The sequence below is a fragment of the Chroicocephalus ridibundus genome, chromosome 1 (assembly GCF_963924245.1).
Source record: "Chroicocephalus ridibundus chromosome 1, bChrRid1.1, whole genome shotgun sequence".
NCBI classification, from domain to species: Eukaryota; Metazoa; Chordata; class Aves; order Charadriiformes; family Laridae; genus Chroicocephalus; species Chroicocephalus ridibundus.
In genome coordinates, this window is record NC_086284.1 from 171079314 (window position 1) to 171106409 (window position 27096).

Below are 27096 nucleotides of genomic sequence, written 5' to 3' on the forward strand. Positions count from 1 at the left end.
TCTGCCTTCAACACGCCCATTTACCCAAACAGTGCCATCTTAAGATCTTAGCGCTTCATCTGCGGATACCGAATAAGTTTAGTAGAAGACTATTTGCTCAAGCTTTCTTCTAAGCAAGTACTCTTGCGGAACTACTGACTAAAACTGACAAGTCTTAAATAAGCTGAACACCACTGAGATGCATATTTTATTTTAGCAGATATGGAAATTTATATACTCAGTTTTCTTTTTTTTTATTTTTTAAAAAAAATGGCCTATTAAGGCATCTTAAAAAAATCCATATATGGCTTTGGTTTGCTGAAATACTATTTTACACTGTTAAAAAGGAAAAACATGTTAAAATAAATTTGACATTATGACACATTCACATATTTCACTTAGAATTGACAGTTATACAGATGCCTACATGTGATCACAGATGTCTCCCCTTGCGATGACACGAATAAAAAGGTAATCCAAATGTTTATCTCACAGTAGAGGGCAACCCAGAAGTCTGTGCAGAAGTGACATATAAGGAGTTATTATCTGGAAGAGGGGGAACCACAGAGTTTCCATTAGTGGGTGAACAGCTCAGTTTCAGTTTTTCCAAGTACTCTGCATGAACAGGCTTGTGACACTGAAGGACCTTGATTGCGTCTTCTACTTTAAACCATTCTCTTTTCCTTCCTGAATGAGTATAATCCACAAAGAAAGAGAGAGTTACAAATTTGTAACAGCACCATTTGTTGCTACCTGATCATGCACTTTTTCTTTCTTTTACTTCAGAAGTTCAAGTTGTCAGGCAAAAGACGCAGAGTGAAGAGACACTGAAAGAGCTGATGAAGGCAGGAGATCACTCAAGCTTACTGAAATGAATTCATAATAAAGCTTTTCAGATTTCTCTCAGAAGATAACTCTCTTGAAGCAGATACTGGGCAGATCATATGACTGTTCATATGCTCCAAAAGTCCTTACAGAAAAGGATATTATAATTTAAATTACTTAACACTGCCTTTCTACATTGTCATGCCTAGCACAAAACCAATCTGAAGAAAGAAGATGCGTGCAGTTACAGAAGAATGGCTTGGCCTGACTTAGAAAGCAGCGTTCCATACTCAAAACATCCATGTACGGAGTTACTCAGGTTAGCGTTAAGTTTTCAAAAATAATATACCTTATACCAGAGATATTTTTAAGTTCCAAGACTTGCCTTAGTAAGATAGTCCCAAGACCATCTTTGTTAGGCAAGTAAGTCCTTGTAGACTTGGCCAACAAGGTCAACAATAGTATTGTTAAAAGTAGGTGAAATTAAAAGGGTGTACTCCCCACAACTTGATACTTTTACAAACAAAACATGCTCCATCCACCTGAAAAATTGAGCACAGTTTTGAGAAAACCCTTTACAATCACATGACATTTGTTGAGAGATTAATAGTGCGAAGTTTGTGAATGTTAGAACTCCGAAAGCACCACCTCCTGAAAGAGGCAAAGCATAACCAAAGTAGGATGTAATTTTTTATACCAATTCTTAGTTAACTCAGATTTCAGCTGGACAAACGCACTAAGTTTTGTTTGTTTGGTGTTTTTCTTTTTTTTTTTTCTTCTTCCTTTAATTAAGGACAAAACCCAGTTAATATGTTTACTTAATTAAATTCAAAGTGTAAGACCCATACAACATCATGAAGTATTTTAGTCTAATTAAACTGCATGACATCAGCATCTGTATGACACAAATGTATATATAGGAAACTCTTAAGGTCAGCCCTGTCTGTACTGAAAAATAAGCCTAAGGTGAAAGTAAATACTAGTCTTTTCTTTTTTTTTCCTCCAGGAGAATCAAGGGAAACTTTCCAAAGTTTTTTTCCAAAGACACTTTCAAAACCACCCCAGAGTATTAGACAGCAAAACATTCTACTTTTAAAGCAAAAAATAATTCATCGGTACAATATTTGGCCTAAAACCAAGATTAAGAGCTGCACCAGCAACTAATAATGAAGTTTATTCCATATTAATACTTAGAATACCCTAATTAATATAATGTAAGAGTAACACAGTGTGTTGGAAACAACCCTAATTATGTGTACAAAAGCATCGAAGAACAGCGTCACTATTTCCAGTAACTTCAGTTTATAGAACTGAATTAGTATTTCCCCTAGAGTTATATGAATTGCTTCAGAAAATGAAAAAACGTTTGCTTAATAACATTTCAAGTTTAGCACATGAAGACAGAGAATAGGTTTACCTATATTAACTGAATCCTCCCAGTCTTCCAGTATTTCCGTCACAGTAAGAACATAAACATATGTCCTATGCTTCCGATCCTGGTTCTGCTTGAATAGAAGTAGACGTTTTAATTCTCAGCAAAAAGTAGCTTGCAGACTTACCACAACTATAAGATTAGAAATTACTTAACTCTGAAGGACACTTGCCAGCAAAACCTGGCTTTGATTTTCACTAAATAAAATCTGTACTGAGTAGGCCCAAAAGGATGGGAAAACTGAAGTTTTATTTGAGACAACAGCTGTTTTATTTTACAAGGCTAAAAAAACCCCAATCAAACAATCCACACAAATTTGAAGATTGTGAAGTCGGGACCAAACTATGTTCTTGGTCATCCAGTTAAATATTAGCAGCTGTCTACTAGTACTGCCCATTACTTATCTTTTACGTATGTCGTAAGTTACCACAGTAGAGGGCATTTGCTAAAACTGTTTCTGCAACTCATGTTCCTAGATGAAAGGTTATTAAAAAAAACTTTGTAAGATGGAACCACTGTATCATGTGGCCAGATCATCTACGCAATGCTGGCTATAAGGTTTCACTCAGTAAGTGAGGCAAATTAAATAACCTGTGTTTGCAATCATGACAAATGTGAAAATCCTTGCCATCTGTTCACTCGCCAAGTTAGCCACGTTAACAGCACTAACCACCTAGTCAGAAAGCACACACTTTTCGGATGAGGCAAGTCAAATTCAGAGACTGACAGAGGTAGCCTGCTTAGGGGAAGGTGCATGTGCCACAGCCAGGCCACACCAGGTCTGTGCAGACATTACTCCCTGCTGCCTCCACAGCACACTCTTAGAGGTGCTGCCCCACTAACCATACCATACCGCACCGCACCACACCGCACCGCCCCTTGGAAAAGAACTGGGCTCCTAGAAAACCTAGGACCATCTATAATTACAACTGTATTAAGAACCAAGAGATGTCATGCCCAAGCTCCCCTTACAGATGGTTTTATCCTCATGCCAATGAACATTCCTACTTCACTCTGTTTCACTACAAACATAGTATAGTTTTAAACTGTTGTGCTTTACTAGGAAATAAAACTAGACCAAGAGAGTTGTTTGTCAATATCACTATTAAAGGGAGTAAATACATCCGTTAAAAAACCCCAGTATTTCTGGCTGTAGTTCCCAAACGCAAGGACTCAGCAGCAGTATCAGTTCCATTTTCTCTTTACTTCCATCTCCAGTTTGCACCGTGTGCCCCCCTGCAATGGTACTAACAACTGTTTGTGGGACCATGTTGTGAAACTGAGTCAGGGCCTCAATTTCAGTTAGCAGTAACCTAGAGAAGTGCCACTCTGAACACTTATCTCCCCTGGTCTAGACCGTTGGTGATAGATGGCTTCAGAAGAACAGACAGGTACATTACCAAAGAATCATCATCCCTTGCAGCCCCAGTTTTAAGGCAACAAGATGACACGTATTTTTTTTTTTTTTGATCTGAGCTAGAAAATATGGAATACTTCTGCAGCCTAACCAGCAGAGTTAAAAACAGACAAGTTCTTATTGCATAGGACCATCCAGGTATATTCATGAATCCAAAACAAATCAGAAAAAGGGAACAGGTAGAGTGAATGCTACTAATTACAAACATAAACTTCTCTTAATTTTGTCACGGTTTCCATACTTCACAATGGGAACACCTTTAGCGTTGTATTGAGTAGTCATACGTTACCAAGTAATACTTCACACAGGAAATCCCTATCAGGAATACATTGCCTCCGAAAGTCGCTTTTATATAAACTGTGGAGATTCATACCTAACTACTAGACTAAGGGACTTCCACTCTCACCCATCATACAGCACAACATAATAATGTTGGATGTATTATGATCTGAAGGCTCACACATACGTTTCTACAGTCTACTCCTATCCAGAAGCTGAGCAGAAGCGGGCAACGCCAACACCAAAATAGAGTTATATCTAGTACGCATCCCTGTGCTGTCAGTAGCTCAGAATCTGATGTTTATTATGAAATACAAGTTTTGAACTACATAGCATTGCAAAAAGGTTAGATTTACCTGTAATCCAAAGCATTAGCTTTTTTAGGGAATCAAAGCCATAATGAAATATCTCAGCAAAATCTAACCACAGAGGAAAAGTCAAAATATCGCCCCCAAAAAGGCATGTGTGACATTTCAGAAATCCTACATCTATCAATGTTCTTTTCATTTTTTTTTTTTTAACCTTCTAGATGTTGTCCAAGTACTAACATCATCTTCCCAGGAAAGTTCGAAGTACATTGAAATCTGCCTATTCAAACCTTCCCATATCATGTAACGACTAAAGGAAAACACCTGTCTAACACAGCATTTCCAGTAGCATTGCAAAATTAAAGGCAGATAATCCTTAAGAACTTAAGTCTGATTCTGCTGTGCAGATGTTGCATTTCTGTAGTTTATCAGCTCTCAGAAAAAAAGAACATTGTTTTTAAAAGGTAAAAGAAATAGCTCACCTCAAATATCCCAAGCAGTCTCCCTAGCTTTCCCTTTACTCCAGCCTACAAAACAAACAGGAAAAAGTGTTAACATGTGCTTTTTAATTTAAAAAACCCTAAAATATCAGTACCAGCCTCTTACGTCAGCATAAGTGAATTACTCCTCCTTGTGAGTGTTATTTAAGCAAGTGTTTTAACTTAAGTTTTAATTAGACAACGCTGCATCGCTTCTGGAGTTTTAGTTTTAGAGTATTTAGAGCATCAGAACACAAAAGCCTGTCCTAATGAAGTGGATCAAAGAATGCATAAATCTTTCAAGTTTTCAGAACAAAATAGTATTTTACTTACCATCATCTTTGTGTACTGTATTTTATTAGAGAGATAAATGACATTCAATACTGAAGTAATCCAGGGAAGTAGACAGGACAAGAGAGAATTTTAAGTAGTGTAGTAATAAATCTAGAGAAGGAATCATTAAAATCCCATTTCTATTTTACACAGAAACTTAAGTCCAAGTCTTCAAAATACAGCAACAAATTAAACTGAAGGTTATTGGGTGGATCTTAATGACTTAATGTATGCTAGTTTTCATATGGAAGTGTAGCTTTTGGCATGTAAGCTTAAAATCAAATTTATAACCCCAATTCTCTACAAACAGTTTTGAATTCTTCTAGTTAGTAACATTAGAAAAGGCTTTACATTTAGAGTTTTACTACAACTTTTTTTAACGACCCCTGCGTGTGTCAGCCTGCGCTCAGTAATTTTTATCAATACAGTTAAGGTGGTCGTTATGTTCTAAGACTCTAGGGTTTGGTTTTCCAGAAGTAATATATAATGCCTCTTCCAAAAGAAGTAGTTTGTGATAATCCATTTATTCTAAACAACTCTGAGTCCATACGCCTGAGACATAAAAGCATATGTAGTCTACTGGTAGACAAGGCCATATTTAGAATTTTTTGTCCTGTTGTATAACCGATATTTAAAATAGGGCTTCCTAGCGCTAAGATGACATTTTCCAGCCTTCAGTCTTTGTTTTCCAGCTTTAACCAAAGAAAGTTACTGATGTCTTATGTCTTTATATAAAGGACCATATGGATCTTAATTACATTTTAATGAGTAACTCTTGACAGTCAACTGGGCAGGCTTTAGCAGTAAGCCTAATCAAGATTTTGCAAGTGAATGTTTTCTGCGTCTTTCTTTTTAAAGAAAGCAGATGGCTGGTGTTATTTATTAAGCAGTTTTGATGAGGGAAGTCTGATCACAGCCCCTGCAACTCAACAAGCATTTTGCTCATCTAGAGCAAGAGCCAGCCTAAAGTTAGTGCAAAACTACATACAGTATTCTTCTGGCTGTCTGCTGTGATGACAGAGGTATCTGTTAGAGCTCATGAAGCCGAAATATATAACTGGACCTGCCAGATAAGTGATTAGGCAGCGCATTAATTATGAAAGTGACAGACCTTTACTTTGGTTGAAAGCGTCAGCTATGCCACAACAGGCGCTGAAGACTCCTTGTGCTTTACACTGGGCAATGAAAAAGCAATCATTAGCCTAAAGGAACACAGGCTGAAGAAATGTTTTACTGATCAGTCCTAATTTCCTCAACATTACAGTATCTTTTAAAAAGAAGAGACACAGAACCTAGAAGGCTACAAGCTTACGCTTCTGTCCCTGATTTTTGCCTTTCTTCTCAAGGAGTAATATCGAGGAATCACTATATCCTTTAAGATTTCTACTTTGTGTCAAACTAAATAACTAAAAAAAACAATTATCCATCATCCTATTCCATCAAAAGTAACAACATGAATCTGCGGGATTAGTCTTTTTGCAATACTTGAGGTGTCCAAGTGTGCAGTTTTATCTGTGCAAGTTTTGTAATTTCTTCATTTTTTTTCCCCTAAAGTTGCAGCAAAAACCCAAGATTGTTTAATATCTTTATAGATATGGCAAGATACGGTTTAACAGCATGACTCTGTGTAGCCCAGTATAGACTCTGCAGGTTTCTCAAACATTACGAAAAGCTTTTCCAAGTGCCAAGGAACTGCTCTGAAGGGGACTATGCTCTACCAGAGAGAGGGAAAAAATTACTTCCCCCCCCTAAACCCAAAGCTTTTGTGCAACCAGATGTTGCTACGTAAATGTGATTGCTGTCACTGATGCCTAGTTACTCTCTAGGCAGAGATATGTGCTTCTAAAACATCATTCCTGCAGACAGCAGTATCTTTTGAAACCTCTATACTCAAAAGTATAAAAAGGTGGTAACTAGAGTCCCATGATTTTTCTCTGAAAGTAATTATTCAGCTCATCTTCCTTAGTTTAATAAACTCATCTTCCTTAGTTCAAGAAGTCCCACTAAAAAAATAATAAATTCACAGTCAGTTTAAGTGCTTTTGCTAACAAAAGTATTTCCTTCAAAACATGTCAAAATTAAGTGCTAGGGGACCAAGAAATGCTGCAGCTTTTCCCCTGGAAAGTCAAATAAAGTTCCCACTTTCCTAATCGTAAGCTTCTAATCCAATACACTGGTTAATTTCTTAGACTTTGAACCATTTTGTCTCTAATAAAAATATCTTTCTTCCTTTGGCCATGATGTGCCTGTAGCTGTTAAAACACAGTTCTTTAAGTAAACAAAATCTAATAGGCTACAATAAGCAACTGAGACAGGCTAAATTTTGGGAGAAAAGCCTGAAAAAACAGCATTTCTTTTGGCAGACAAGCAGCTGAATTAAGCACTACACCTCCCCAGAAGGACTCCCTAAGGAAGTCTATTAGTACTACCTCAATAAGGTCTCAAATCTGAATTCATGCACATATTTTAGTATTAGTCGAAATCCAACGCCAAGAGGAAAAAGTGGCCACTTCATCTCATAATCTTTCTGGCCTGGAGGCCCTTCACTGTTGGCAGCTCTAGCCATGCCGCAGTCGCAGATGTGCGGTCAGACTTGCCTTTTGTTTCCTGTAGATGGAGCAAGAGTCATGCTGCCGTTTAATTTTTAGGCTGACAGTCTACCAGACTGAAAGCAGAAAGTTGCTTAAAATCTGAAAGATTTAAGAGTTATTTTTATCTGTGGGATCTGTTGGATAGTACTTTAACAGCTAGGCTCCTGAAGGCACAGTGCAAGACTATTCCTGCCCTTTCTTGAGTACTCTTATAAAACCCAAAGGGTTTCGTTGTACCTGCCACAATCTTTCAGCTGAAAGAAGGTTTTATTTGTTTATTTTTTAAATTATCTACCTAGTCCTAGCCTGTAACACCCAATGCTTTTTCAAATATTAGACACTCACTGGAGCAGATTCCTCTATTTCCTGCAAGAGGTCGTAGATAACATTACTGCCATTTTCACTGTTGGCAGCAGATTCACCTCCAGAATCAGAAACCATGTTCACACAGGTCTGGGAGGACGGCGTGTTTTTGGTAGGCCTTTCAATATACTACTAACTACAAACAAAGCAGGAGTCTCATTTTTTTTTTGGTGAGAGGGAGGAAGAAAAGGGGGGGTGCTCCTTCCATTTAAGAGGCTGGACATGATCTGCTTGCCACCCTTATTATTTGTGTCGTATTTCTCTTCGAACACCACATGTGCAAACAGCTCTTATTTCCATCTTTCATGCTACCGATTAAAGACTAAGCTCCAAATTCATTAACAGAGTAGCTCCTCATTTAGATGAGGTTTAATATCTTTCTGGGATTCTTTATAGTTTAACTTCATTTTGGTATTTTACTTTCAGGTTTGTAAAAACTTACTGCACCTAAGGAACTTGACAGGTTATCTTAATTACTGTAACTCGTGAAGCGGCAGACAAACATACATGAAATTCATACTAAATATTTAGTAGAAGTAAAAACCTAAGTCACTAACATGAACAGAATTTAAGGATAAAAAAAATTCTAGGGGCAGACAGACTATGGGACAACTGCAGTGCATACAGATTTGACTACAAAGATCTTTGCTTGGGTTTTAAACAAGAATTTTAAACATGCAACTACTGCTGGGAAAGTCAGGGATATTTAGAGCCAGTGGGCTCTCTTGTGAAGTATCAGCACTCCTACCACTAAGAAATGCCATTACAACTCTCACTATCAATTTCTCCATTTTAATAAATTAATGGAAACCAATGCTTAGTTTGTGCATGACCCAATACTGAAGAAATTCAGTTGAAACTAGTGGCACAGCGTGCCTCCTTTGAAGTTTATTCATTCACAAAACTCGTAACAGTTCAGTTCACTGTGCTGTAACCAGCCTGCCAGGTGACATTGACCTTAGTATAAAAATAGAAAGGACAGGCATCTCTAGAAAGGTTAGTATGAATTTCCACGGCTCAAGTCAAAACCCTGAATACCATTCTGGCTTTTCTTTAAAAATGGCACTTTGCAGTCTTGTGGCAGCACACAAGATTCATCCTGTAGCTTAAGAATATTTTACTTTAAGGTATGAGCTTTTAATGCTCATCAGCTACACAAGCCATCAAACCCCAGAAACTCTGAAGCTGTAGAACAAGTGCCACCAAATGATTTTTGCTTATTAAAACCCCTAGCCTTTGAAAAAAGTCTTTACGTATTTGCAATCACAGTTCAGAGCTGAACATGGCTGGCAGTTTGTGCCTTACTCGAGAACATTAAAAAAAAAAAGCATAGCTGCTGGAGTAAAAGTGAATAAAAATTGGTTTAACTTTCGAGCAAAATGCCCCTGTGCTAGCACCACTCAAGAGCTTCGCATTTGCTGGGTTCTCTTCTTTACCTTTAGAAAGAGTTTCTCTTGTGGTGTACAAACACTGACAATGCTGGCATTTTTTGAGTCATTTACAACATGCAGCTTTTCTATCATAAAGCCTCTTACTGAAATTTTGATGACAACACGTATTTTCTAAGCAGCTACAGAGCAGCTTAACATACTGGCACGGTTTCAGCTGGGATGGAGTTAACTTTCTTCCCAGCAGCTGGTATAGTGCTACGTTTTGGATCTGGGATGAGAAAGTGTTGATGGCACACTGGTGTTTTTGGTTGTTGCTAAGCGCTCAAGGCCTTTTCTGCTCCCCACACCACCCTGCCAGCGAGCAGGCTGGGAGTACACAAAAAGCTGGGAGGGGACACAGCCGGGACAGCTGACCCCAACTGATCAAAGGGATATTCCATGCCACATGACATCATGCTCTGCATATAAAGCTGGGGGAAGAAGAAAGTGGGGGGGATGTTCAGAATTATGGCATTTGCCTTCCCAAGTAACTGTTGCACGTGATGGAGCCCTGCTTTCCTGGGGATGGCCAAACACCTGCCTGCCGATGGGAAGCAGTGAGTGAATGAATCCCTTGTTTTGCTTTGCTTGTGTGCACAGCTTTTGCTCTACCTACTAAACTGTCTTTATCTCAACCCACGAATTTTTTCGCACTTTCACTCTTCTGATTCTCCCCCCATTGCAACTGGGGGCAGTGAGCAAGCGGCTGTGTAATCCCCGCTGCCAGCTGGGGTTAAACCACAGCACATACAATACACTGAAAGGTGATCAAAGCACCTGCCTAAGCCACATGTTTACATGTAGTTGGTTTTAAGACTTGCTATGTGCGATAGCACTTAAACAAAACACAGTCAAAAAAAGAGCTCTGTGTATGAGTGAAGGAGGCTTACTCTGTCTTCAGGATTCAAAACAGCCTAGGGTTTCTGAGTACTGCAATTCTTGACCAGAACCACCATGATGTATGGGAAAGTCTTTTGCTTTGCCCTCAGGAAGAAATGAGGGCAAGAACAAAACTGAGCTATGGAAGGACTGCTTCACATCATAACAGCAGGTACTCCTATTTTTCCACTTTCTGATTTGTGCTCTCTTTTTTTTTTTTTTTGGCCTGCTGGTGTGAAAGCACATGCAAAGGGAAAAATGTAATTCAGAAGTATCTAACACTTTGGTGTCTGTATGAACCAGAGAAGTTCACAGTGTCTGGGCAGCGTGCACACTCTTGGGCTTTTACATTGAGAAATTTGTACAAGTTTACACTATATGATGTATCATCCAGTAATATTCTATACCCATTCCTTAGCTATCCCAGCTTAACCCTCTCCAACACTCATGGGCCATCCACTGCACCACTGCAGAAGTTTGCAAGCAGAGCGCCAGCAAAGCCAGGACTTGGAAGCGTTCCTCAGAATAGTCTCAGGGCAGACCCAAGTGTAGCAGTTATCAGCCCCCAGGTCACAACTCTCACTGCTATACTACTTTGCTATGAAGTCAGGCTGAGAGCTTTGTGTGCAGCACTGCATTCCCTGCAAGCTGAGAAGGCAGACCATGCAAGCAGCTTTCAATAGTTGGTCAAACCCCCACAGCAACTTTGATGACATACTAACTGCAGACAGGTCTCTTCAAGGTGATCCATTCTTCACCACCAAAGAAAAAAAAGCAAACATGAATACAGGTCAGTCAGCTCTAGTTTGACATGGAGATGAGACTTTACTGTCCCTCATCTTGGACTGTGCCTTACGTCAGATCAGTGATTAAAACTACCAGCGTTCACAAGAAGCCACGATCCTGTGTCTTTTAATCCTACCCATCAACTTGCGACGGGGGAAGTGCCAGGCCTTTTCCCCAGAAGTGCTACTATTGCCTAGAAGCCTAATTCTTTGCTGACTCACTCCTAGAATTCTAAATCTTTGCTCCTTTCAAATCAACTGCCTTGTGGCTATCTCCTTTACTTTCACAAATACACACGCACTTACCTGAGTATGTCTTGCACAGCTCAAAGTTAGCTCCCCCAGCAAAACTGGACACAAAGTCTGGAATAACTTTGTACCATGGAGACATATTTATGCTTGAACCTTGCTGCATTAAGGCTAAGAGCGCTGAATACTGAACTAGTCTGTTGCCCATGTAAGAGGGGAGGAGGGTTGCTGAATCAGGGTTACTAAACCACAGTTCACAAAAGATCTCATTTTGACACTCAATAGCAGACAGAATTTGGTGCAAGTTGCACCTACATCAAGTTCACAAGGCTCTACAACCCAACAGAACCAGTCTTAAGGGTAAGCAAGCTAAACCACTAGATAGCATAGCTAATAAAAAAATCATTATACATACTAATTAGCAACAATGTTGGTGTGTTTTGTGAATAGTAGTCAAACCAGCAGAAGTCCTGTGTTCACTCACTTGCCAGGATACATCCACTTTCTGCAAAACTTTATGCCTTTTATTTAAGAAGTATGACATAAAGAATTAAGAGTTGATATGTGGTCGCACTTCTGTGTTGCATAATTTCTAGCTAAATCAAGTGACTCTGATTTTTCTTGAAGTTTTATTTGGCTTATAGTCCTGGCTGTTAGATATTCAAGTAACATTTAACATTTTTAAATAGTTTGCCTAGGAAAAATAGAGAGCAAGTTAAAGAGCAGAATTTTGAATTTGCAATTTAATTACTGTACTAGAGTAGGGAAATGGCATTCATTCATCAGGACTTAAAGCTCTGTTTTGCCTAGAGATAGGGGCAGAGAAAGAAAGGAGGACTATACTTGTGGTGCTTTTTTATAGACAAGCAGCCTTAAATGTACTTAACAAGGCCTTTTTATTGTTGAATTCTCAACTGCTCAGATATATCAGTTTCTAATCCGTTTAGTTTGGAATCTCCTCAACGGTCTGTTTATTTCTCTTTCTTTTGTGGCTACACATTAATGGTTAGTTCACCTTCAGTCTGTTCTAGAAGAGGTTCGAGTCAAACATTTTCTGCACAAACACAGAAATGCTACACTACTATAATATGTCATTTGGCATAAAGTCACAGTTTCCCTTCCATTAAGTATTTATAAAGGCAGACAGAAATTTAGCTATGAAATGAAAGCGTGCTGGGAAGCAAGCTAGTTAGTTTACCTCACCACTGTATACCCCAGTTCTAACACACAGAACTGCAGTTCTTTTGAATTTCACAACCACGGAAGTCTCAGTCAAATCCCAGACAAAGGAAGTAGAGTTCCCTCTTTCTTCTTGATTCCCATATTCCCATCTGAAGATAGCAGCAGCAGAAAGAAGCTGGATTTTTTTTTTTTTTTTTGCTTTGTTTTTGTTACCTCTTCATACACCTCTCTGACGGCTGCTCCCCCTGGCTCTTCTTCTGGTTCCATTCCTCCACCCGGTACAATCCACTGATCTGGGTATCGGCTACTGCTTACCAACAGCACCTATAAATAATTGCAAATGACTGTTAAACATAGCTCACAAATCAGGAATCTTGGTACTATCTACTTTTTCAGCAATGTACTCATCACCTAGCCAGACGGATTATAGACTTTAGAAGTGAAGCATAATAGGCAACCAGGATTTGTAAGAAGTAAAAAAAAAAAAAGTGAAGTTATTGACATCCAGTCTTCTTAATACAACTAAGTCAAGACAACGTCACTGTAACCTCCTTGCACAAACACTTTCATACGATGCTTAGGCACAATGTGAAAAATACATAATTCAATTTGCACAAGAATGAAGATATACAACAAAATAATAACAACTCACCAATACTGAGTAATCTTAGGGTCCTATAGACAGCAAAGCATGAAAATTAAGACATTTCCATCACACAAGTTAAAACTAATTCTTCTGAAATGGCATCTTTGGGCTAAAAAATTGGGCTTTTGAAAAATTTTCTTGTTTTCAGTCTTAGACAAGCTTCTTAGAAGAAGTGTTATGCTAGCATGACATGCTTACAATATTGCGAAACTAAATTATCAGGAGAGTACTTCACTGGCTCTTGTCCAATTTGGTTTCTTCTAACATTTCTTTAACAGGAAAAACTGCAATACATTGATTTTTAAATGTTTTCTAAATTTAATAACTATTTTTTCCGAGACACTTTAATTTCACTTAATTTGACTCTGTTACCTGGTCATGTCATTGATAACTAATATTCAAAGCTGAGAAGATTTTAGCCACCTGTCTAAAAAACTAGGATACCTCATATCTAGAGTAATTTGTAGTAGAAGACAATGAAAATAAGACCTTCAATTCAGGACCACACAGAAATAAACAGTTTAACTTGTATTCAAGTCATGTCCTGATTAGTAAGACATAATCACCTGTGTAGTAACACACTTCATATGCTAGGCAAAACTTACATAAGCCCTACCCTGAAGTCAAAGGACAGCTCTGGGGAGCAAAGGGACAGGGTCAGTGCTCAAATCTTTAAAAGCAATTAAAAGACTAGCAGCAAGAACCTCAGTCTAAAGGTTAAAGTATTGACTGGGACCAGACGACTGAAGTGACAGTCCGGTCCTCACCAATTACCTTTATGGTCTTTAAACTCACCTCCTGTTGGATTAAACAGGGAAACAATTCCCTGATGAGGGCAACAGGGAAGTGCTTATCACTTATACTACGTCCCTGTGGTGCAGTGTAGGTTCACCTACAGAAACTGTAATTGGAGTGCAATTAAGGTGGCTGCATACCTTCATGAATGCAACAATGCGTGTGCATACCGAGGTGCACCTAGGAGAGCATTATCTGACAGGTATTTTCTTGTTGTAGTGTTTATTTTATTTGCAGTCAAGATTTGTCCTACTCTGAAGAATTCTCCACTGTACTGATTTCCTCCAAATTCTTCCTATGCTAAATAAGGAACACAGCAAAGACCTCATTTAGTACAGAATCATTCTTAGCAACTGATCTAAATGTTCACATTTTCAGTCAACTCAAATATTTTATTCAGCTATCTAAAATCCTAGAAATAGTCAGGAAAGGCAACAAGGTTAGACACAAACGTGTCTCAACTCAATCCTTATAAGCAAAGGTTTTAGCTTCCTAGGATCTTTTGATATTAACAAAAAATTCCCAGAGGGTACACAGCTCTAATAAACGTAGTTTTAGAAAAAGTTTTTGAACATGTAGGTGGAGCATCTGTATCACTACAAAGAACCACCACGTCGGCAATGCTTAAAGAGAAGTTTTAAAAATCAAGTTATGAATTCACTTGTGTGATCCCAGACATAAGCATTACACATTACTTTCCGCTGATGAAACTAGCACTCACTGCAGTCATGTGGAAGCTAGCAACAATGATGAACAAAAGGACGATTATATCGCATTAAATCATTCCCGGTTTGGTAGAATGGTTTTAATCAGCATTCATTTTTTAGTTAAGGCTAAACATAAAATTCTTAATTACTACTAAGAGGTAAGTCAGGTTGCTGGTTTTGGCAGTGTAGCATAAAGCCAGGAATTTTTTATGCCTTTATATATAATAGTTGACTACCGCTAACCTGATCAAGAGTCTGTTGAGCTGGATTTGTGTATCTATTAATTTTAAATTACCCTTTTAAAAAGCAGAAACATACATCTAGCAAGCAATCAACATTAAAATATATAAACTCGGGTAGATTGGCTTTACAGCTATACATACAATAAACTCCTAAGTGTTACAGCTTGGGAGTTCATTTTGGCAACTACCAAAGTCTCCACTAACCTGGGAACTGAAGCATTTTCTCAAGCATCTTTCCCTCTATGCTTTATTCTCCTGTGATCCCACCGCCTTTACAGTCTGAATCCAGGGGACCACACTAAGGTATATTCCCGAGACTTTCAGATGCTCAATTTTTTCCTTCCAGTAACATTAACATTTGAAGCCACTAGGGCATTAGGAATCCATCCATCCCGGGGTACGCTAGCAAAAATGTATTCAGTGGCGATCAATTTCTACAAAAGCCAAGAGCTGACAGCTAGCAATTACAAGATTTTGTGCTAAGGCTGAAAAGCACTCCACGCAGATTCTTTCTGTTAGGGTAGCAAGCAATCTTGCACTCACTTGCATGTTTTTGGTTTTGGTGTGTTTTTTTTATTTCATGTAGTAGATACAGTTTTCAGGTGTTTCCATCTGTAAATGGCCAGGAGACACATCCCACAGTACCTGAATGACTAGGCTATAAATGTACAGATCACTTAAAAATGAAGACACCAAAAAGCTGTGGTCGGTTTGACACAATGCACTTGTGTCAAAAGAGGTGCAAAATCAGCAGGGAAACGCCAGCAATTCATCTTCCCATAATGTACGATAGGCAAACCAGGAGAATAAGTGATCTAGGTTGCCTGGACATACAGTCTTTTTTGGGGAAGTTCATGTTCACACAGATTACAATCATCTACCAAAAAATCAAGACTACAGAGTCTCACACACCTAAGTTTTTTTCCTGGCCTATGCACACCAAATTTTACACCATAACCTCATTAGGCTCAGAAGAAAACAATGGAACTATGCAGGGAAATCTGTATCACGTATCTCTGAATGCGGAGAAAGGAGTGAGATTTCTTGTATTGTATTACCTGCAAGTGATCACTGCCCTCCCCATGTCTCTGCAAAAGCCTTGCTACTGATGACTGACTCACTTCTTCAAAAGATTTCCAGAGTAATGGCATCAGATCTGTTTGACTAGTTATAATGTTAAGTTTATCCTATTCCAAAGACTAAGGTAAAGCTATTATTTTCCACAATACTGATGACTGAAGGAACAGATCTGCAGAATTCAGCTGAGAGGAGGAAAAATAAAATTCCTCCACTAAGTCTTACTAGCCAAGCTTTTACCTTGTTTTCAAAACCAAGAATAGCAATGACCTTTGAGTGCAGTGAGGAAGAGAAACTGCTAACCAGCCTACTTGTAATAAGCACCTATTGATATGCTTAACCAAGATATGGTTAACCAAAAACCCAAAGGTAATTACAGGGCATGCGGCATCATGGGACTTGCTCACTATAAATGCTAAGCCTGCAGACAAACAACCGAAAATTTCTACAGAAAGATGCCAAAGTTTTGGCCCGTTTACTGTTCTGAAGTCAAAAGCAACTTACGCAACAGTTCGCAGCCATGTATTCCAGAAGACTAAAATGGCAACAGCTCAGAGTAATACAAATTACAACAAAAAACTATTCCTCATTTTTTTTTGTTTTCATATCAGGCACTCAAAGAGGTAGAAAATGACTTAAGATTATACAAAATACTATTGCTTTCTATCTTCCTTAACTGTGGGGCATTATAGCTTACAAAAATAATTGTATTACAATCAGTTACATTAAAAAAATAATCATGGTTAAAGTTGAAACTTGCTAGACAGAGCAACCCCCCACGGTTGGATTCTTTGACTTCAGAACAGAGTCATCCACAACTTGAAGTAATGAAGCAAGAGCAGCAGAAGCCACCATAAACCAACTGTAGGATGGGTATTTTTCCATAGAGGATGTATTCCTTGCAAGGATAAACATATTTACAGTTGAACAGGTTCCACAGAAATTATTGATTTGGCATTAGATATCTTTGCAAGCTCTCTCCTCTCAGCCTGATCACATCTATTACTCTCTTACCCACTGCACACCCTATTTTCTACCTCTCATCACCCCCACTAATCCACTAGCTATGTTCAACTTGCTGTTTGAATTACCTGATGGAGATAGCTACGTTTGCCTTTTTTTTCTAGTAAAACTGGCAGTTAAAAGGAACTACTTTCAAGAGGAAGGGAATCCACTCCTTGCCCCCAAAAGACCACTGAGCACTTGCGGCTCAGCTGCGAAGAACGCCACGTTGCTCAGTGTACGACTAAACACTGTGCAGAGAAGGAAAAAAGAAGGCAGCTGCATGGAAGGTAAAGCATTTAGCTCCCAAGCCCTGTGAAACTGAGCACGTGTGAACAATCTCAGAATCTTTAAACTGGTCGAAGTACAGGAAAAATCTTAAGGGCAGCAGGAAGTACCTTTCAGGTACAAAAAGTGCCAAAATGCTACTATAGAACAGATGAACTGTATGCTCTCACAGGTGTCAGAAACATTAAGAGGCAAAAAAATACAAAAATACACCCTATTCTGAGAAAAACAGGACCCGCTTTGATGGAAGTTAATATAATCTACCCTCGCTCACTCAACATGGAGAACTTCAATCTACATGGTTGGTCTGCCACCATTACAAGCACCTGAAAGAGTCATAAAGATAGTTTAACCCAAACACAACCAAAATGGTCAATCAAGCCCTACAGTTTGTTTGGAAACTGCCATAAGCAGATGTTCAGGGAAGAATATGAACAGGAAATATTTCACCGTTCCCTAACGCTTCCAACTTCCAGTTGTTTTCAGCTCAGGATCTTCCTTAAAAGTACTGGGAAACTACTTTCAATGCTACAGCACAGAAACATTACTAAGGAGCACAGAAAAGCACCTCTTACAAACCCTGGATCATATTTGCAGGATTCACCATATGAATTTTTAGGCAAAAGCACACATCTCAAGTTAGAAAGCACACGTCAACCTGCTACTGTAGTTAAGAGATTTCCTTTATTGAAGACTTTTTGCTATTTTAAGAATCCCTGCCTCATTTCAGTAGTTCTGAAACAGTTTCTCAGTTCCCTTATAGGTTACCGTGATATCCTTGCCCTAGAATGCCATCGTCTCTTTTTGGACTCCAGAAAGTTGAAAAACGCAAAGGAGTCTTACAACTTGCCTTAGCAATGCCACACAGATAGCGTTTAATAAGGAACATACTTCTGCCTTCCTGAAAATATTTGCAGTAGAGTGATTGCTTATAGTCCTCATCCTTTACTGCAATCATTTTCAGAATGACTTTTCTTGAACTGGAGATGTAATGTGCACAAAGTTTTGTAGAGTAGTAAAAAACCTTGGGCTCAGACTTGACAGCACTTTAAAAGCTAATTAAAGTCAAGGCTGCAACATCTTTACTTTCTCCTTTACACTGGCACAATGAGTTCAGGAAGCTGATCTAGCTGAAAACTAGCTGGTACCATTAAAGCTTCGTTTTCAGCCTGCAGACACTCAGCACTGTCAGTACACAGCCATACAAGGGTCATCACCACACAAACTGGGGCAGAAAGGCATGACTGCAGCTACCCAATTTCAGATCAGCCTAAGTCAGTTCAAGAGCCTCTAGCAAAGTACTTCACAGACAATAGACTCAAAAGCAGTCCCCAGCTATGACAGAAGCTAAAAAGAAGATTTAGTCTCAATGAACAAGGAACTAGCAGAGCAGCAGTGTAATGGCATAACAACTAGTAGTACATTAATCCTAACACTCATTAACTTGAGCACAGCATCTTGAAAGCAACCCAGAAAACTGGGTTCTGTCTATAAAACATATTAAATAAAGTGTGAAATATCCCCCAAACTTTAAGTAAAGATCACTTTTGGAAGCAGCAGCATGATGCTTGGACATCAGTCAGTGCAACTTTATTGTTAATCTTCAGAATGTCAGTAAAGAAATATATGCATATATTTTTATAGTACTTCAAAAACAGATCTGCAAATGATTTTTCCTTGGAAATCTTGTGATTTTAAGGTTATATGGCAATAGGGAGAAAAACATCAGCCACCTTCAGAAGCAGTTTTGCTTTCATTTTCAATTAAAATTCTATTCTAAAATTTTTATTTCGCATGAAATTCACATTTTCGTCTAACATGTTTTTATAGTGATTCAGAATTTGAGTACATTTCTCCACCTATTTAAAGTACTTTGTTTTGTTCTTTGGCTAAAGTGTTCATATCAGGAACAGACAGCACTATACTACTATGGTACATCAGTCAGAACACATTTCCTCACGTCAACAAGCACTCAAGTCACCTGTAACATTAGATCTCCCCCTAAGCTTTGGTATGCTTCGGAGAATCAGATGTGACAGGTCTCATGGTGCGATGAAGGGTGCGGATCTTGCACCCAGCCATACGACAGAAGGAGACTCCTGGCTGCAAAGAAAACCTGCAAACCAACAAAAACCCACCACAGGTGCCTATAACAGAGTTTTACTTCTCACACTGGGTCAGCTCCCCAGTCCACTTTATGGTATGTCCTTCTTCCCTTATGCTTGCCAATACAGTCCAAGGGAGAAAATACATAAGGTAGTAGGGGAACAGCTAAAACTCACGTTGCTGCCCACTTCTTTGTAACTTGAAACCATGGCCTAATCTTGAGCAGGGGAACAGGGCTTTACCGGTTACTCAGCAACATAATCTGTTTGACTAAGGGATCAGCCTCCAAGCACTCGTCAGAAACAAGAGCTCCAAGTCTTTGAGAACCATTCAGCTGCAGGTAAAGACATGACAAGGTTACTTGACAAATACCAGTTAACCTTTTAGCCTTTTTTTGGTCTTTGAGAGACTTGGAAAAAAAACATACCTCTTTGAAGGCAAAATTTGTTTTAAAATATTTACATTTATAGGACTGGTTCCACTGAAGTGCTTAAGCACTAAGTCAGATTGTAGTGTTTCATGAAATCAGTGGCTGGCCAAAGCCAAACACATCTTTCTTCAAGTTGAAATAACTGGTGAAAGCCATCTAATCAAAATAAGCTTTTTAAGCATTCTACAAACAAGACTGGAAAAAGAATACGCATCAACCTGTGGTCTGCAAACTTGCACATCTACAAAAGATGTTTTCTTACACATGGCTACAAATCCTAGCTAGAGATATATGCATATATACACACACGTATATATTTCTGAAAAAGTCTGCTACTTTGCTATTTTACAGAAACTGGTAACTTGGAAGTTTTGAGCACCACTAAGTTAACTGGGGCAATTCAAACAGAAACTCAGCCACCAGTTTAACTTCTCAAAGTAAACTTAGGATGGTGCAAGTAAACTATAAAGGATACTTTCTCAAGTACGCAAACAAAATATTACTAGTTCAAAAAGCACCTTCGAAACAGGGCAAAACACAAAACACATTTTGTTGCAGGACACCTTAGCCTGATGTTAGACAGGTACAGCCATGTTCCCTTCTCCCATCCACTCATTTTTAGCGATTATCCAATCCGTTAAAAACACCTTCATATGGCATAGACAAGTAATACCATAGGTACTGGAAAACAATAATCAAGATTTCTCAATTATTTTGAGCTGCAACAAAAAGCAGCTCATGGTTGACTGATTTCACTACCTGAAGAGGCATGAGTAAAGACTGACGCTTCCTGACGTGGTGGACAGCTGAATTCCTACAGCTCCACTGAACTTTCAGGCTTCCACTGCTGGCATGCAGCTGCAGTTTGTCAAAAAAGATTCCAACATATAGTCAAGGTGGATATGCAGTGCCTGCAGAAAGCTGTTTTTCTCTGGGAGGAGGGATAACAAGTGTTTTATAAATTGGTTACCTGATATAAATCCTGCCACAGCAACCTAGGATTCCATTATTTTTATTAACACAAGCTTAAACCACTGCGGAACCCCACGCAAACCTGTGGGGATACACCATAAGCACACGCTGACTCTGTAGACACATAAAGAGCCATTTTGGAAGCTATTTATAGGTCTTGATTCTCTTCTACACCCCTTCCTACACCACACAGATGATGTCTGAACATCAAGAAAATGCTGAGGAAAAACTAAGGCAGCAATCCTCCTATGTCAATGATTCCTTCTGTATGTTAGCAGGGCAGGGACATGAAACAGAAATGTAAAAACCACCGTGTGCCTGAAATGCATATTGAAATGTGTTATTCTCTGGTATTATAAAATATGCTTGATATTCTATTAGGCAATCATGGAGTAAGCTAGGCAACCTGTAGCAGTCCATACGTTGCTTTGGAAAACACGCCAGACAAATATGGTGCCATGGTCATAGTCATACTCCAAGTTATATTTCAAAGCACACATTATCTGTATGTTTGCATCTGAGAGCTTACACTGAAGGATAAAGAAACCAAATGGCAAACTCTTGAGTCCAGTATGGAAGATCTTTCATCACTGTGCAAGTTTATTTACAGTAATTCCTAGAACATCCCATTTTGCCAGGGTAGTCAGGTGACACTTCTGGGCCCTAGTTTTATAAATCAGGTTACATTAGAACACGTCTTTCTGGTTTTCATATGATTTAGACCAATGCAAATAAAAATAACATTTTTACCTTTCCCTTTATTATCCTTTAATAAAACCATTGCTAATACGAAGCAACAGCTGTAGAAAACTGAAGAACACTACTATCTTTAAAAATAATAAAACAGCGTCCACCAGAACAAGGTGGATTAAACAAGGATTTCTTAAATCTCTACATTCTACAGCCGAAGAAATAAAATTCTCTAAATCAGACCAAAAAGGAGATACAGTGTTAGGAACCTATCATTTTTAACTCAAAATTAAGAGGCAATAATTGACATTCAAGTGTATGCTCTGCTACAGGAAAAAAAAAGATAATATACATTTCCCGTAAGTGTGTGACAATACAGTTATCCTCACTACTGCCTCAACAGTAACAGGAAACCCTTCCCATCTATTTTCATCCCTTGTACAAGGCTAAACAACAAAAATGGCAAAATTAAAAACTAAAAAGCTTGAAGACTTTTTTTTTGTATATGAAAGTATTTTTTATATCTGCCACTAGCAACCACTGGCTAAACACTAGTGCTTTCAATACTATATTCAATTACATAAAGCCACTTTACAGACACCAAAATAATTAGAACGCACTCAAGTTTTATATTCAAGGTATTTAAAAATAACTGCTCATTTATTTGTATATGTAGTTGATGGGAGAAAAATTAAATTAGCTTTTAAAATCGTTTTAAGTCATCAAAATTACTAGGAAAAATATGTTTATTACTATTTGTTCTTGCTGCTTTAAAGGCCTGCGTCGTTCTCTGCTTTTAGAGGTAAGAATTTTCTCGCCTACCCTCCGCCCAGACCCTAAAACAGCAGCATTTTATGTAAAAACAGTGTTTGCGGAGTACTGAATGCATAAGCAATTTCAGCCCATGGAAGCGGTCGCTCCTCACAGTACTGAGAGGTTCTCCTGCGGGTTTATCCTAAAGCTGCCATCCGCATCTCCTAGTTGCTCAAGAGACTGGCATTTCCACATACACAAATCTGCCAGCCCATCCCAGTCTGCTGAATTTTCGCACACACCTAACAGCTTCTTGCTTGTTCAAAGCAAAAAGCCTGCAGCCCCCACGCATTTCATGCCCACATAGCCTTCTTTCATTTTTCATGGGATTTCTCCTGCTTCATTTCCAGCGATTTTTTTCATTCAAAGGGCAGACAGTGCCTGCCTGCTTTATTTCCATTAAGAACGATAGAAGGAGCCAGCACGTAAGCTCATATCTAGCCATCTTGCTCTCTCTTCAGCCAAAACGACAGCATTGAGAGACCAAAACAGGCAACACTTTAATAACAGTAGTCTAAGAGATCTTCTTCTAAAACACTCAAAATTCCAAAGCTATTGGCCACATTACTTGGCTATTTGGGCTTCCTCCAGGATTTTTTTTTTTCCCCCCTATCATACAATATCACAGCATGAAGGCTACAAAATCTAAACCAAGATGGGCTATATAGTAGTAAATTGGCATATGTTGGATCACTTGAAGATGAAGAAAGAAAGAAAGAGGAAGGGAGGATTTTTACAGTGGTGCATCTGGACAACCATCAGTCATCTCACAAGTACATGCTTTCAGCTGCAATGCCAGCTCTCCAGACAAAGCAGAGGAGTTTGACAGGTTGCAAGACTGGGGGCAAGTCCAGTTTCCAGCTCGTAACACCCAAGAAAACCAACTCAACCATTTTAAGTCTGGCAGACTGTTAGTAAGTGTAACTGGACAGGATGCTGTAAGCTGGAGGAGTTCAGCAGCTGTATTCCAAACTGCCTGCAGACTAAATTTTGCCTCAGAGGTAATCTAGCGCCCACCTATGTTTCAAATTAAGAAATAAAGAAGTGAACAGAAAATTAATGGAAATACAGTAGATTTTTATCAAAAACATCCTTTGTTAACACAGTCTTTTTCAACTGACACATTGCTTCATCATCCATAAAACTCAGCTGTAACACAGGCTTCACCAAGGCTACCAAGGTAGAATAAGTATAATACAGATATGGCTGCTTGGTCTTTTTCCTAATAAGCAAGTTTTGCTAGATGATGATTAACAACAGAGATATTAAATGGCCTAATTTTCATTAGTGATGATCACAAAAAGCTGTTACTGAAATTCATAAGCCTCCAAATAGAAAGGCAGTGTCCGTAAGTCATGGTATCAACAGAGGATCTCACGCTGAAGTTGTCAGAGGGATCACATTTGTTAAGAACAATATGTTGTGAATCTAAGACACAGGACACTACAATTTTCTGGCACAAGTTGAGAGTTCACAAGATGGGAACAAGTTAGAGACAGATACCACCACTAATCACAAGATGACTACAGGATAGCTTTACAATCATGACAAAGATGGGTCCTATCAGAATGCTTTTTTCTGGTGTAGCTAGAAAAGTATTAGTAACCTTTTACACAACACAGTGAGATTCCATCTAAAGCAACCACAACTGTCGCCCGCACTCAAAAAATATGGCTGTCAAACTGAGGGAGATGAAAAAGCTACCATGATGACTAGAAAAAGTGAAAAATGGTTTAGGAGACAAGGCTGTAAGACTTCAAGTCCATCAAAAAGGTCCTAAGAAAGGAATGAACTGCTGACTGCAGATACGTCAGAAAGCTAAGTGCAAGAAAGAAGGAAAAAAGCTAAAGCACACGCACAACTGGATATGGACTGGACTTTCTCAGAGAGTCAGAATGGAAGTAGGAAGACAAGTTAATTCTAAGATTTGTATCAGAGGATGCAGATACTCCTTCCTCCAGATGAACGCAGATTTCCACCAGCTGAGAAGTGGAATGTGATGCGTTGACAGAGTCTTGCAGATGTTATCTCCAGTAAAAAAAAAAACCAAACAAGTTAAGATTTTGATTTCTTGCTTTAAGACTCCTAAAAATAGAAATATCGCTTAAGATCGCCTTCAGTTGTCTGTTCTATTGTCTTTCCTCCGATGTCTAGCAACTCTTTGCTTATGGGGTAGTAACCCTGCAGTTTAAAACAACTACAAAAACTAGTTATTTTTTTTTCCCCAATAGCTTCTACAGAAGTCTGCCGCTGTTCTCTTCTCCCTCCAGTCACCCCCGGTACTGCCACTGTGCTCCTTCAAAGAAGAAGTTACCCTGAACTTAAAGATGCAGGTCAGCTGAAAATCGATGGTATGATCTCCAGAGAATTGGAAAGGAAACACTGAAGACATTTAGGTGGAGTCTGAAGTAGACCTACACAGATACAAATTAAGACAACTGTGTTCAACAGCAGCGGAGGCAAGTCTCATCCAGCCAATCTGGGGAACGTGCCTGGTGATACAAGTTACACACTTAGCAGTCAGGCATCAAACTTTCAAGGAATGGTTTCTGTATTGATACAGATAGAGCTGGCACTTGGGAAATGGCTAAGCAAGTTCAAGATGTTGCCATTGCTCTTCTGGAAGTGACTTACCAGGAAATAATTTGAACTGTTTCCACACGCTTAATCTGTGCCTCAAATCTGACTTGGGTGTTATCCTATTCATTTTGTCCTCAAGTCGTGTCTACTTACACAATGCCAAATCCCAGCCTCGTGCCAGCCGTACAGGTGCTCCACCTGCAACACCCCAAAGCGCTCCAGTGCAACAAGTGTCAGCATCCACCCTTCTCACACAGTCCAGCAAAGCTGCTGCTACTGTCCTTAGCCTTGGACAGTGTCCTTACACACAAATAATTTTTGAAGCAGACAGTGGTCTCATTTGGATAAAAGATTGAAAGAAAATATAAACTGAAGCAGAAAGTTAAGAAAGAATGGAAGTTACTGACAAAGGTGACCCCAACCAGGCATTTCCAACTCCAGTTGGTGCAGGCAAGCTGTAAGAGGGACTCAAGTGTTTGGACTCCAAATGAGCCTGAGCTGGAGTAGCATCCAACAAAATTTCTGCTAGGCATCTTTGTCCTTTGTGATATGAGGAAAAACTGATCAGCGTGATCCCAAAGCTGTATTTACACCATGTAGGGAATGGCATATACCAGAACTCCATATAAATTTTTTCCCTAAATTCCAGGGTCAGTATTTTGAGATCACGTCTCTCCCTACTGCATTATATCCCTTATTAGATGTTTAAAAATAAGGAAGAAGTTTGCCATATTGACAGTTTACGTAGGACACCAGCTTCTTCCAGCATATAGATAAAGGCGGGGGGGGGAACCACACCCAAGCCCTAACCTTTGTAGTTATTTTATAGCTATTAACCAACAAAATGAAAAGGAAAATCAGGGAAGGGTACGTTTCCAGCCACAGACAGCCTATAAACGCATTGTGCAACGAAACCATCAGCAAAGTTTCCAGATAACGGCCGGTGCAATTGACCTTGGCCAGGGATATAGGACAACTTTTGTTGCCACCTCCCGATTCTGCTGCAACATAAAACCCCGGCTGAGCGCGACCCGCTACATCCAACACCGCAGCACGCCCCCCTCCCGCCGGCAAAATATTTTTAAGCAGCATTTTACTCTCTTTGGGGGAAAGGGGGGGGGAGGCAATCCCCCAAGTTTTTCAAATGTAAGTTTTTGTGTGGTGTTTTGTTTGTTTGTTTGGTTTTTTTTTAATCCCACCAGGCATGGCAGGGGGCTCGTCCTAAAGGCCACACCAGCCCTGCCCTCAATGCGCCATTACGCGTTAACCGGTTTTCCGCGTGCCGCGGGCACACAAAGGATAACCCAGCAGTGGCGCCCGGGGTTCGATCCCGAATCCCGGACCCTTCCCCGGGCGCTGCCTTCCACCCCCCCCCCCGACTCCGTCCCGCCGAGGGGCGCCGCCCGCGGCCGCGCACAAAGGCGCCGCGCACGTGGGCCCGCGCCCCACCGCACCGCCCCAAGATGGTGGGCGAGAGGCGCGCCCCGCCGCGGAGCCTCCGCGCCCGCCGCCGACGCCCCCGCTCCCGGCGCAGGATCCGCACGGCTCCGCGCCCGTCGCTCCTTCCCCCTGGTTAGGGTGCCCCGGTACGACTCTGTGTGGTCCCCCGGGACGGGCCCACCCACCCCCCCCCCCCCCCCCGGCCAGACAAAGGGACGCGGCACCGGCGGCTAAGGGAACCCCGCCCGGGCCCGGCGCCCACCCCCGGCCCATGTGCGCGGCGGCTCGGCGGGCTCACCTCGTCCTCCCGCTCGCTGCGGAAGCAGAGGCACGCCGCCCGCTTCTTGTAGCCCTCCCGGTCGTACGTCCGCGTCTGGTTCGGCTTAAATTTCATCATAGAGGCGGTGACACGCCGGCTGCCCCCGGCCGCCGCCGCTGCTGCTGCCACGGCTCCGCTCTCCGAGCGCCGCCGCGCCCCCCGGGACGCCGGCGCGGGGCCTCCCCCCGGGCTGGGGAGCGGGGTAGGAGGAAAGGCCAGTCCAGCTGCCAAGCTCCTGTCACAGCAGCGCCACGCCGCTGCCACCGCCCCAGCAGCCGCGCCGCGCCATGGAGGCTCCCTCGCCGCCCCGCTCGGCTCGACCCGGCTTGGCCCGGTTCAGCCGTTGAAGAGACACCGGCACCGGCACCGCCGCCGGCCCCGAACCGCCGCGGCGGCCGCCCCTGCGCCCACTATTTAACCGTAACGCACATTCCTGCGCCCGCGCGCGCCGCGCCGCA

The 27096-nt window shown here is 40.5% G+C and overlaps 1 protein-coding gene across 2 annotated transcripts; it reads right to left on the bottom strand.

The window, feature by feature from the left end:
- Positions 1-174: 174 nt before the first annotated feature.
- NUDT4 (nudix hydrolase 4) lies at positions 175-27096 on the bottom strand. 2 transcript variants are annotated; one of them, XM_063322805.1, is made up of 5 exons: positions 26618-27096; positions 12745-12855; positions 4723-4767; positions 2222-2309; positions 175-666 (listed from the first exon to the last, which is right to left on the bottom strand). In XM_063322805.1, exons 1-5 carry the CDS (start codon positions 26714-26716, stop codon positions 464-466), a joined length of 546 nt encoding a protein of 181 aa, XP_063178875.1. In that variant the 5' UTR covers positions 26717-27096; the 3' UTR covers positions 175-463. The 2 variants fall into 2 exon arrangements, with proteins under 2 accessions (XP_063178875.1, XP_063178876.1); XM_063322806.1 differs by having other exon boundaries at positions 2222-2306; positions 26618-27090.

Bases quoted from the DNA above. Each gene is read 5' to 3' on its own strand.
- NUDT4 (XM_063322805.1), bottom strand. From the start codon at position 26,716: ATGATGAAATTTAAGCCGAACCAGACGCGGACGTACGACCGGGAGGGC. The intron at 4,768-12,744 runs GTAACAAAAACA...TTTGTTTTGTAG, and splicing joins TCAGAGAGGTGTATGAAGAG to GCTGGAGTAAAGGGAAAGCT. The intron at 2,310-4,722 runs GTGAGCTATTTC...CTTCTATTCAAG, and splicing joins GACTGCTTGGGATATTTGAG to CAGAACCAGGATCGGAAGCA.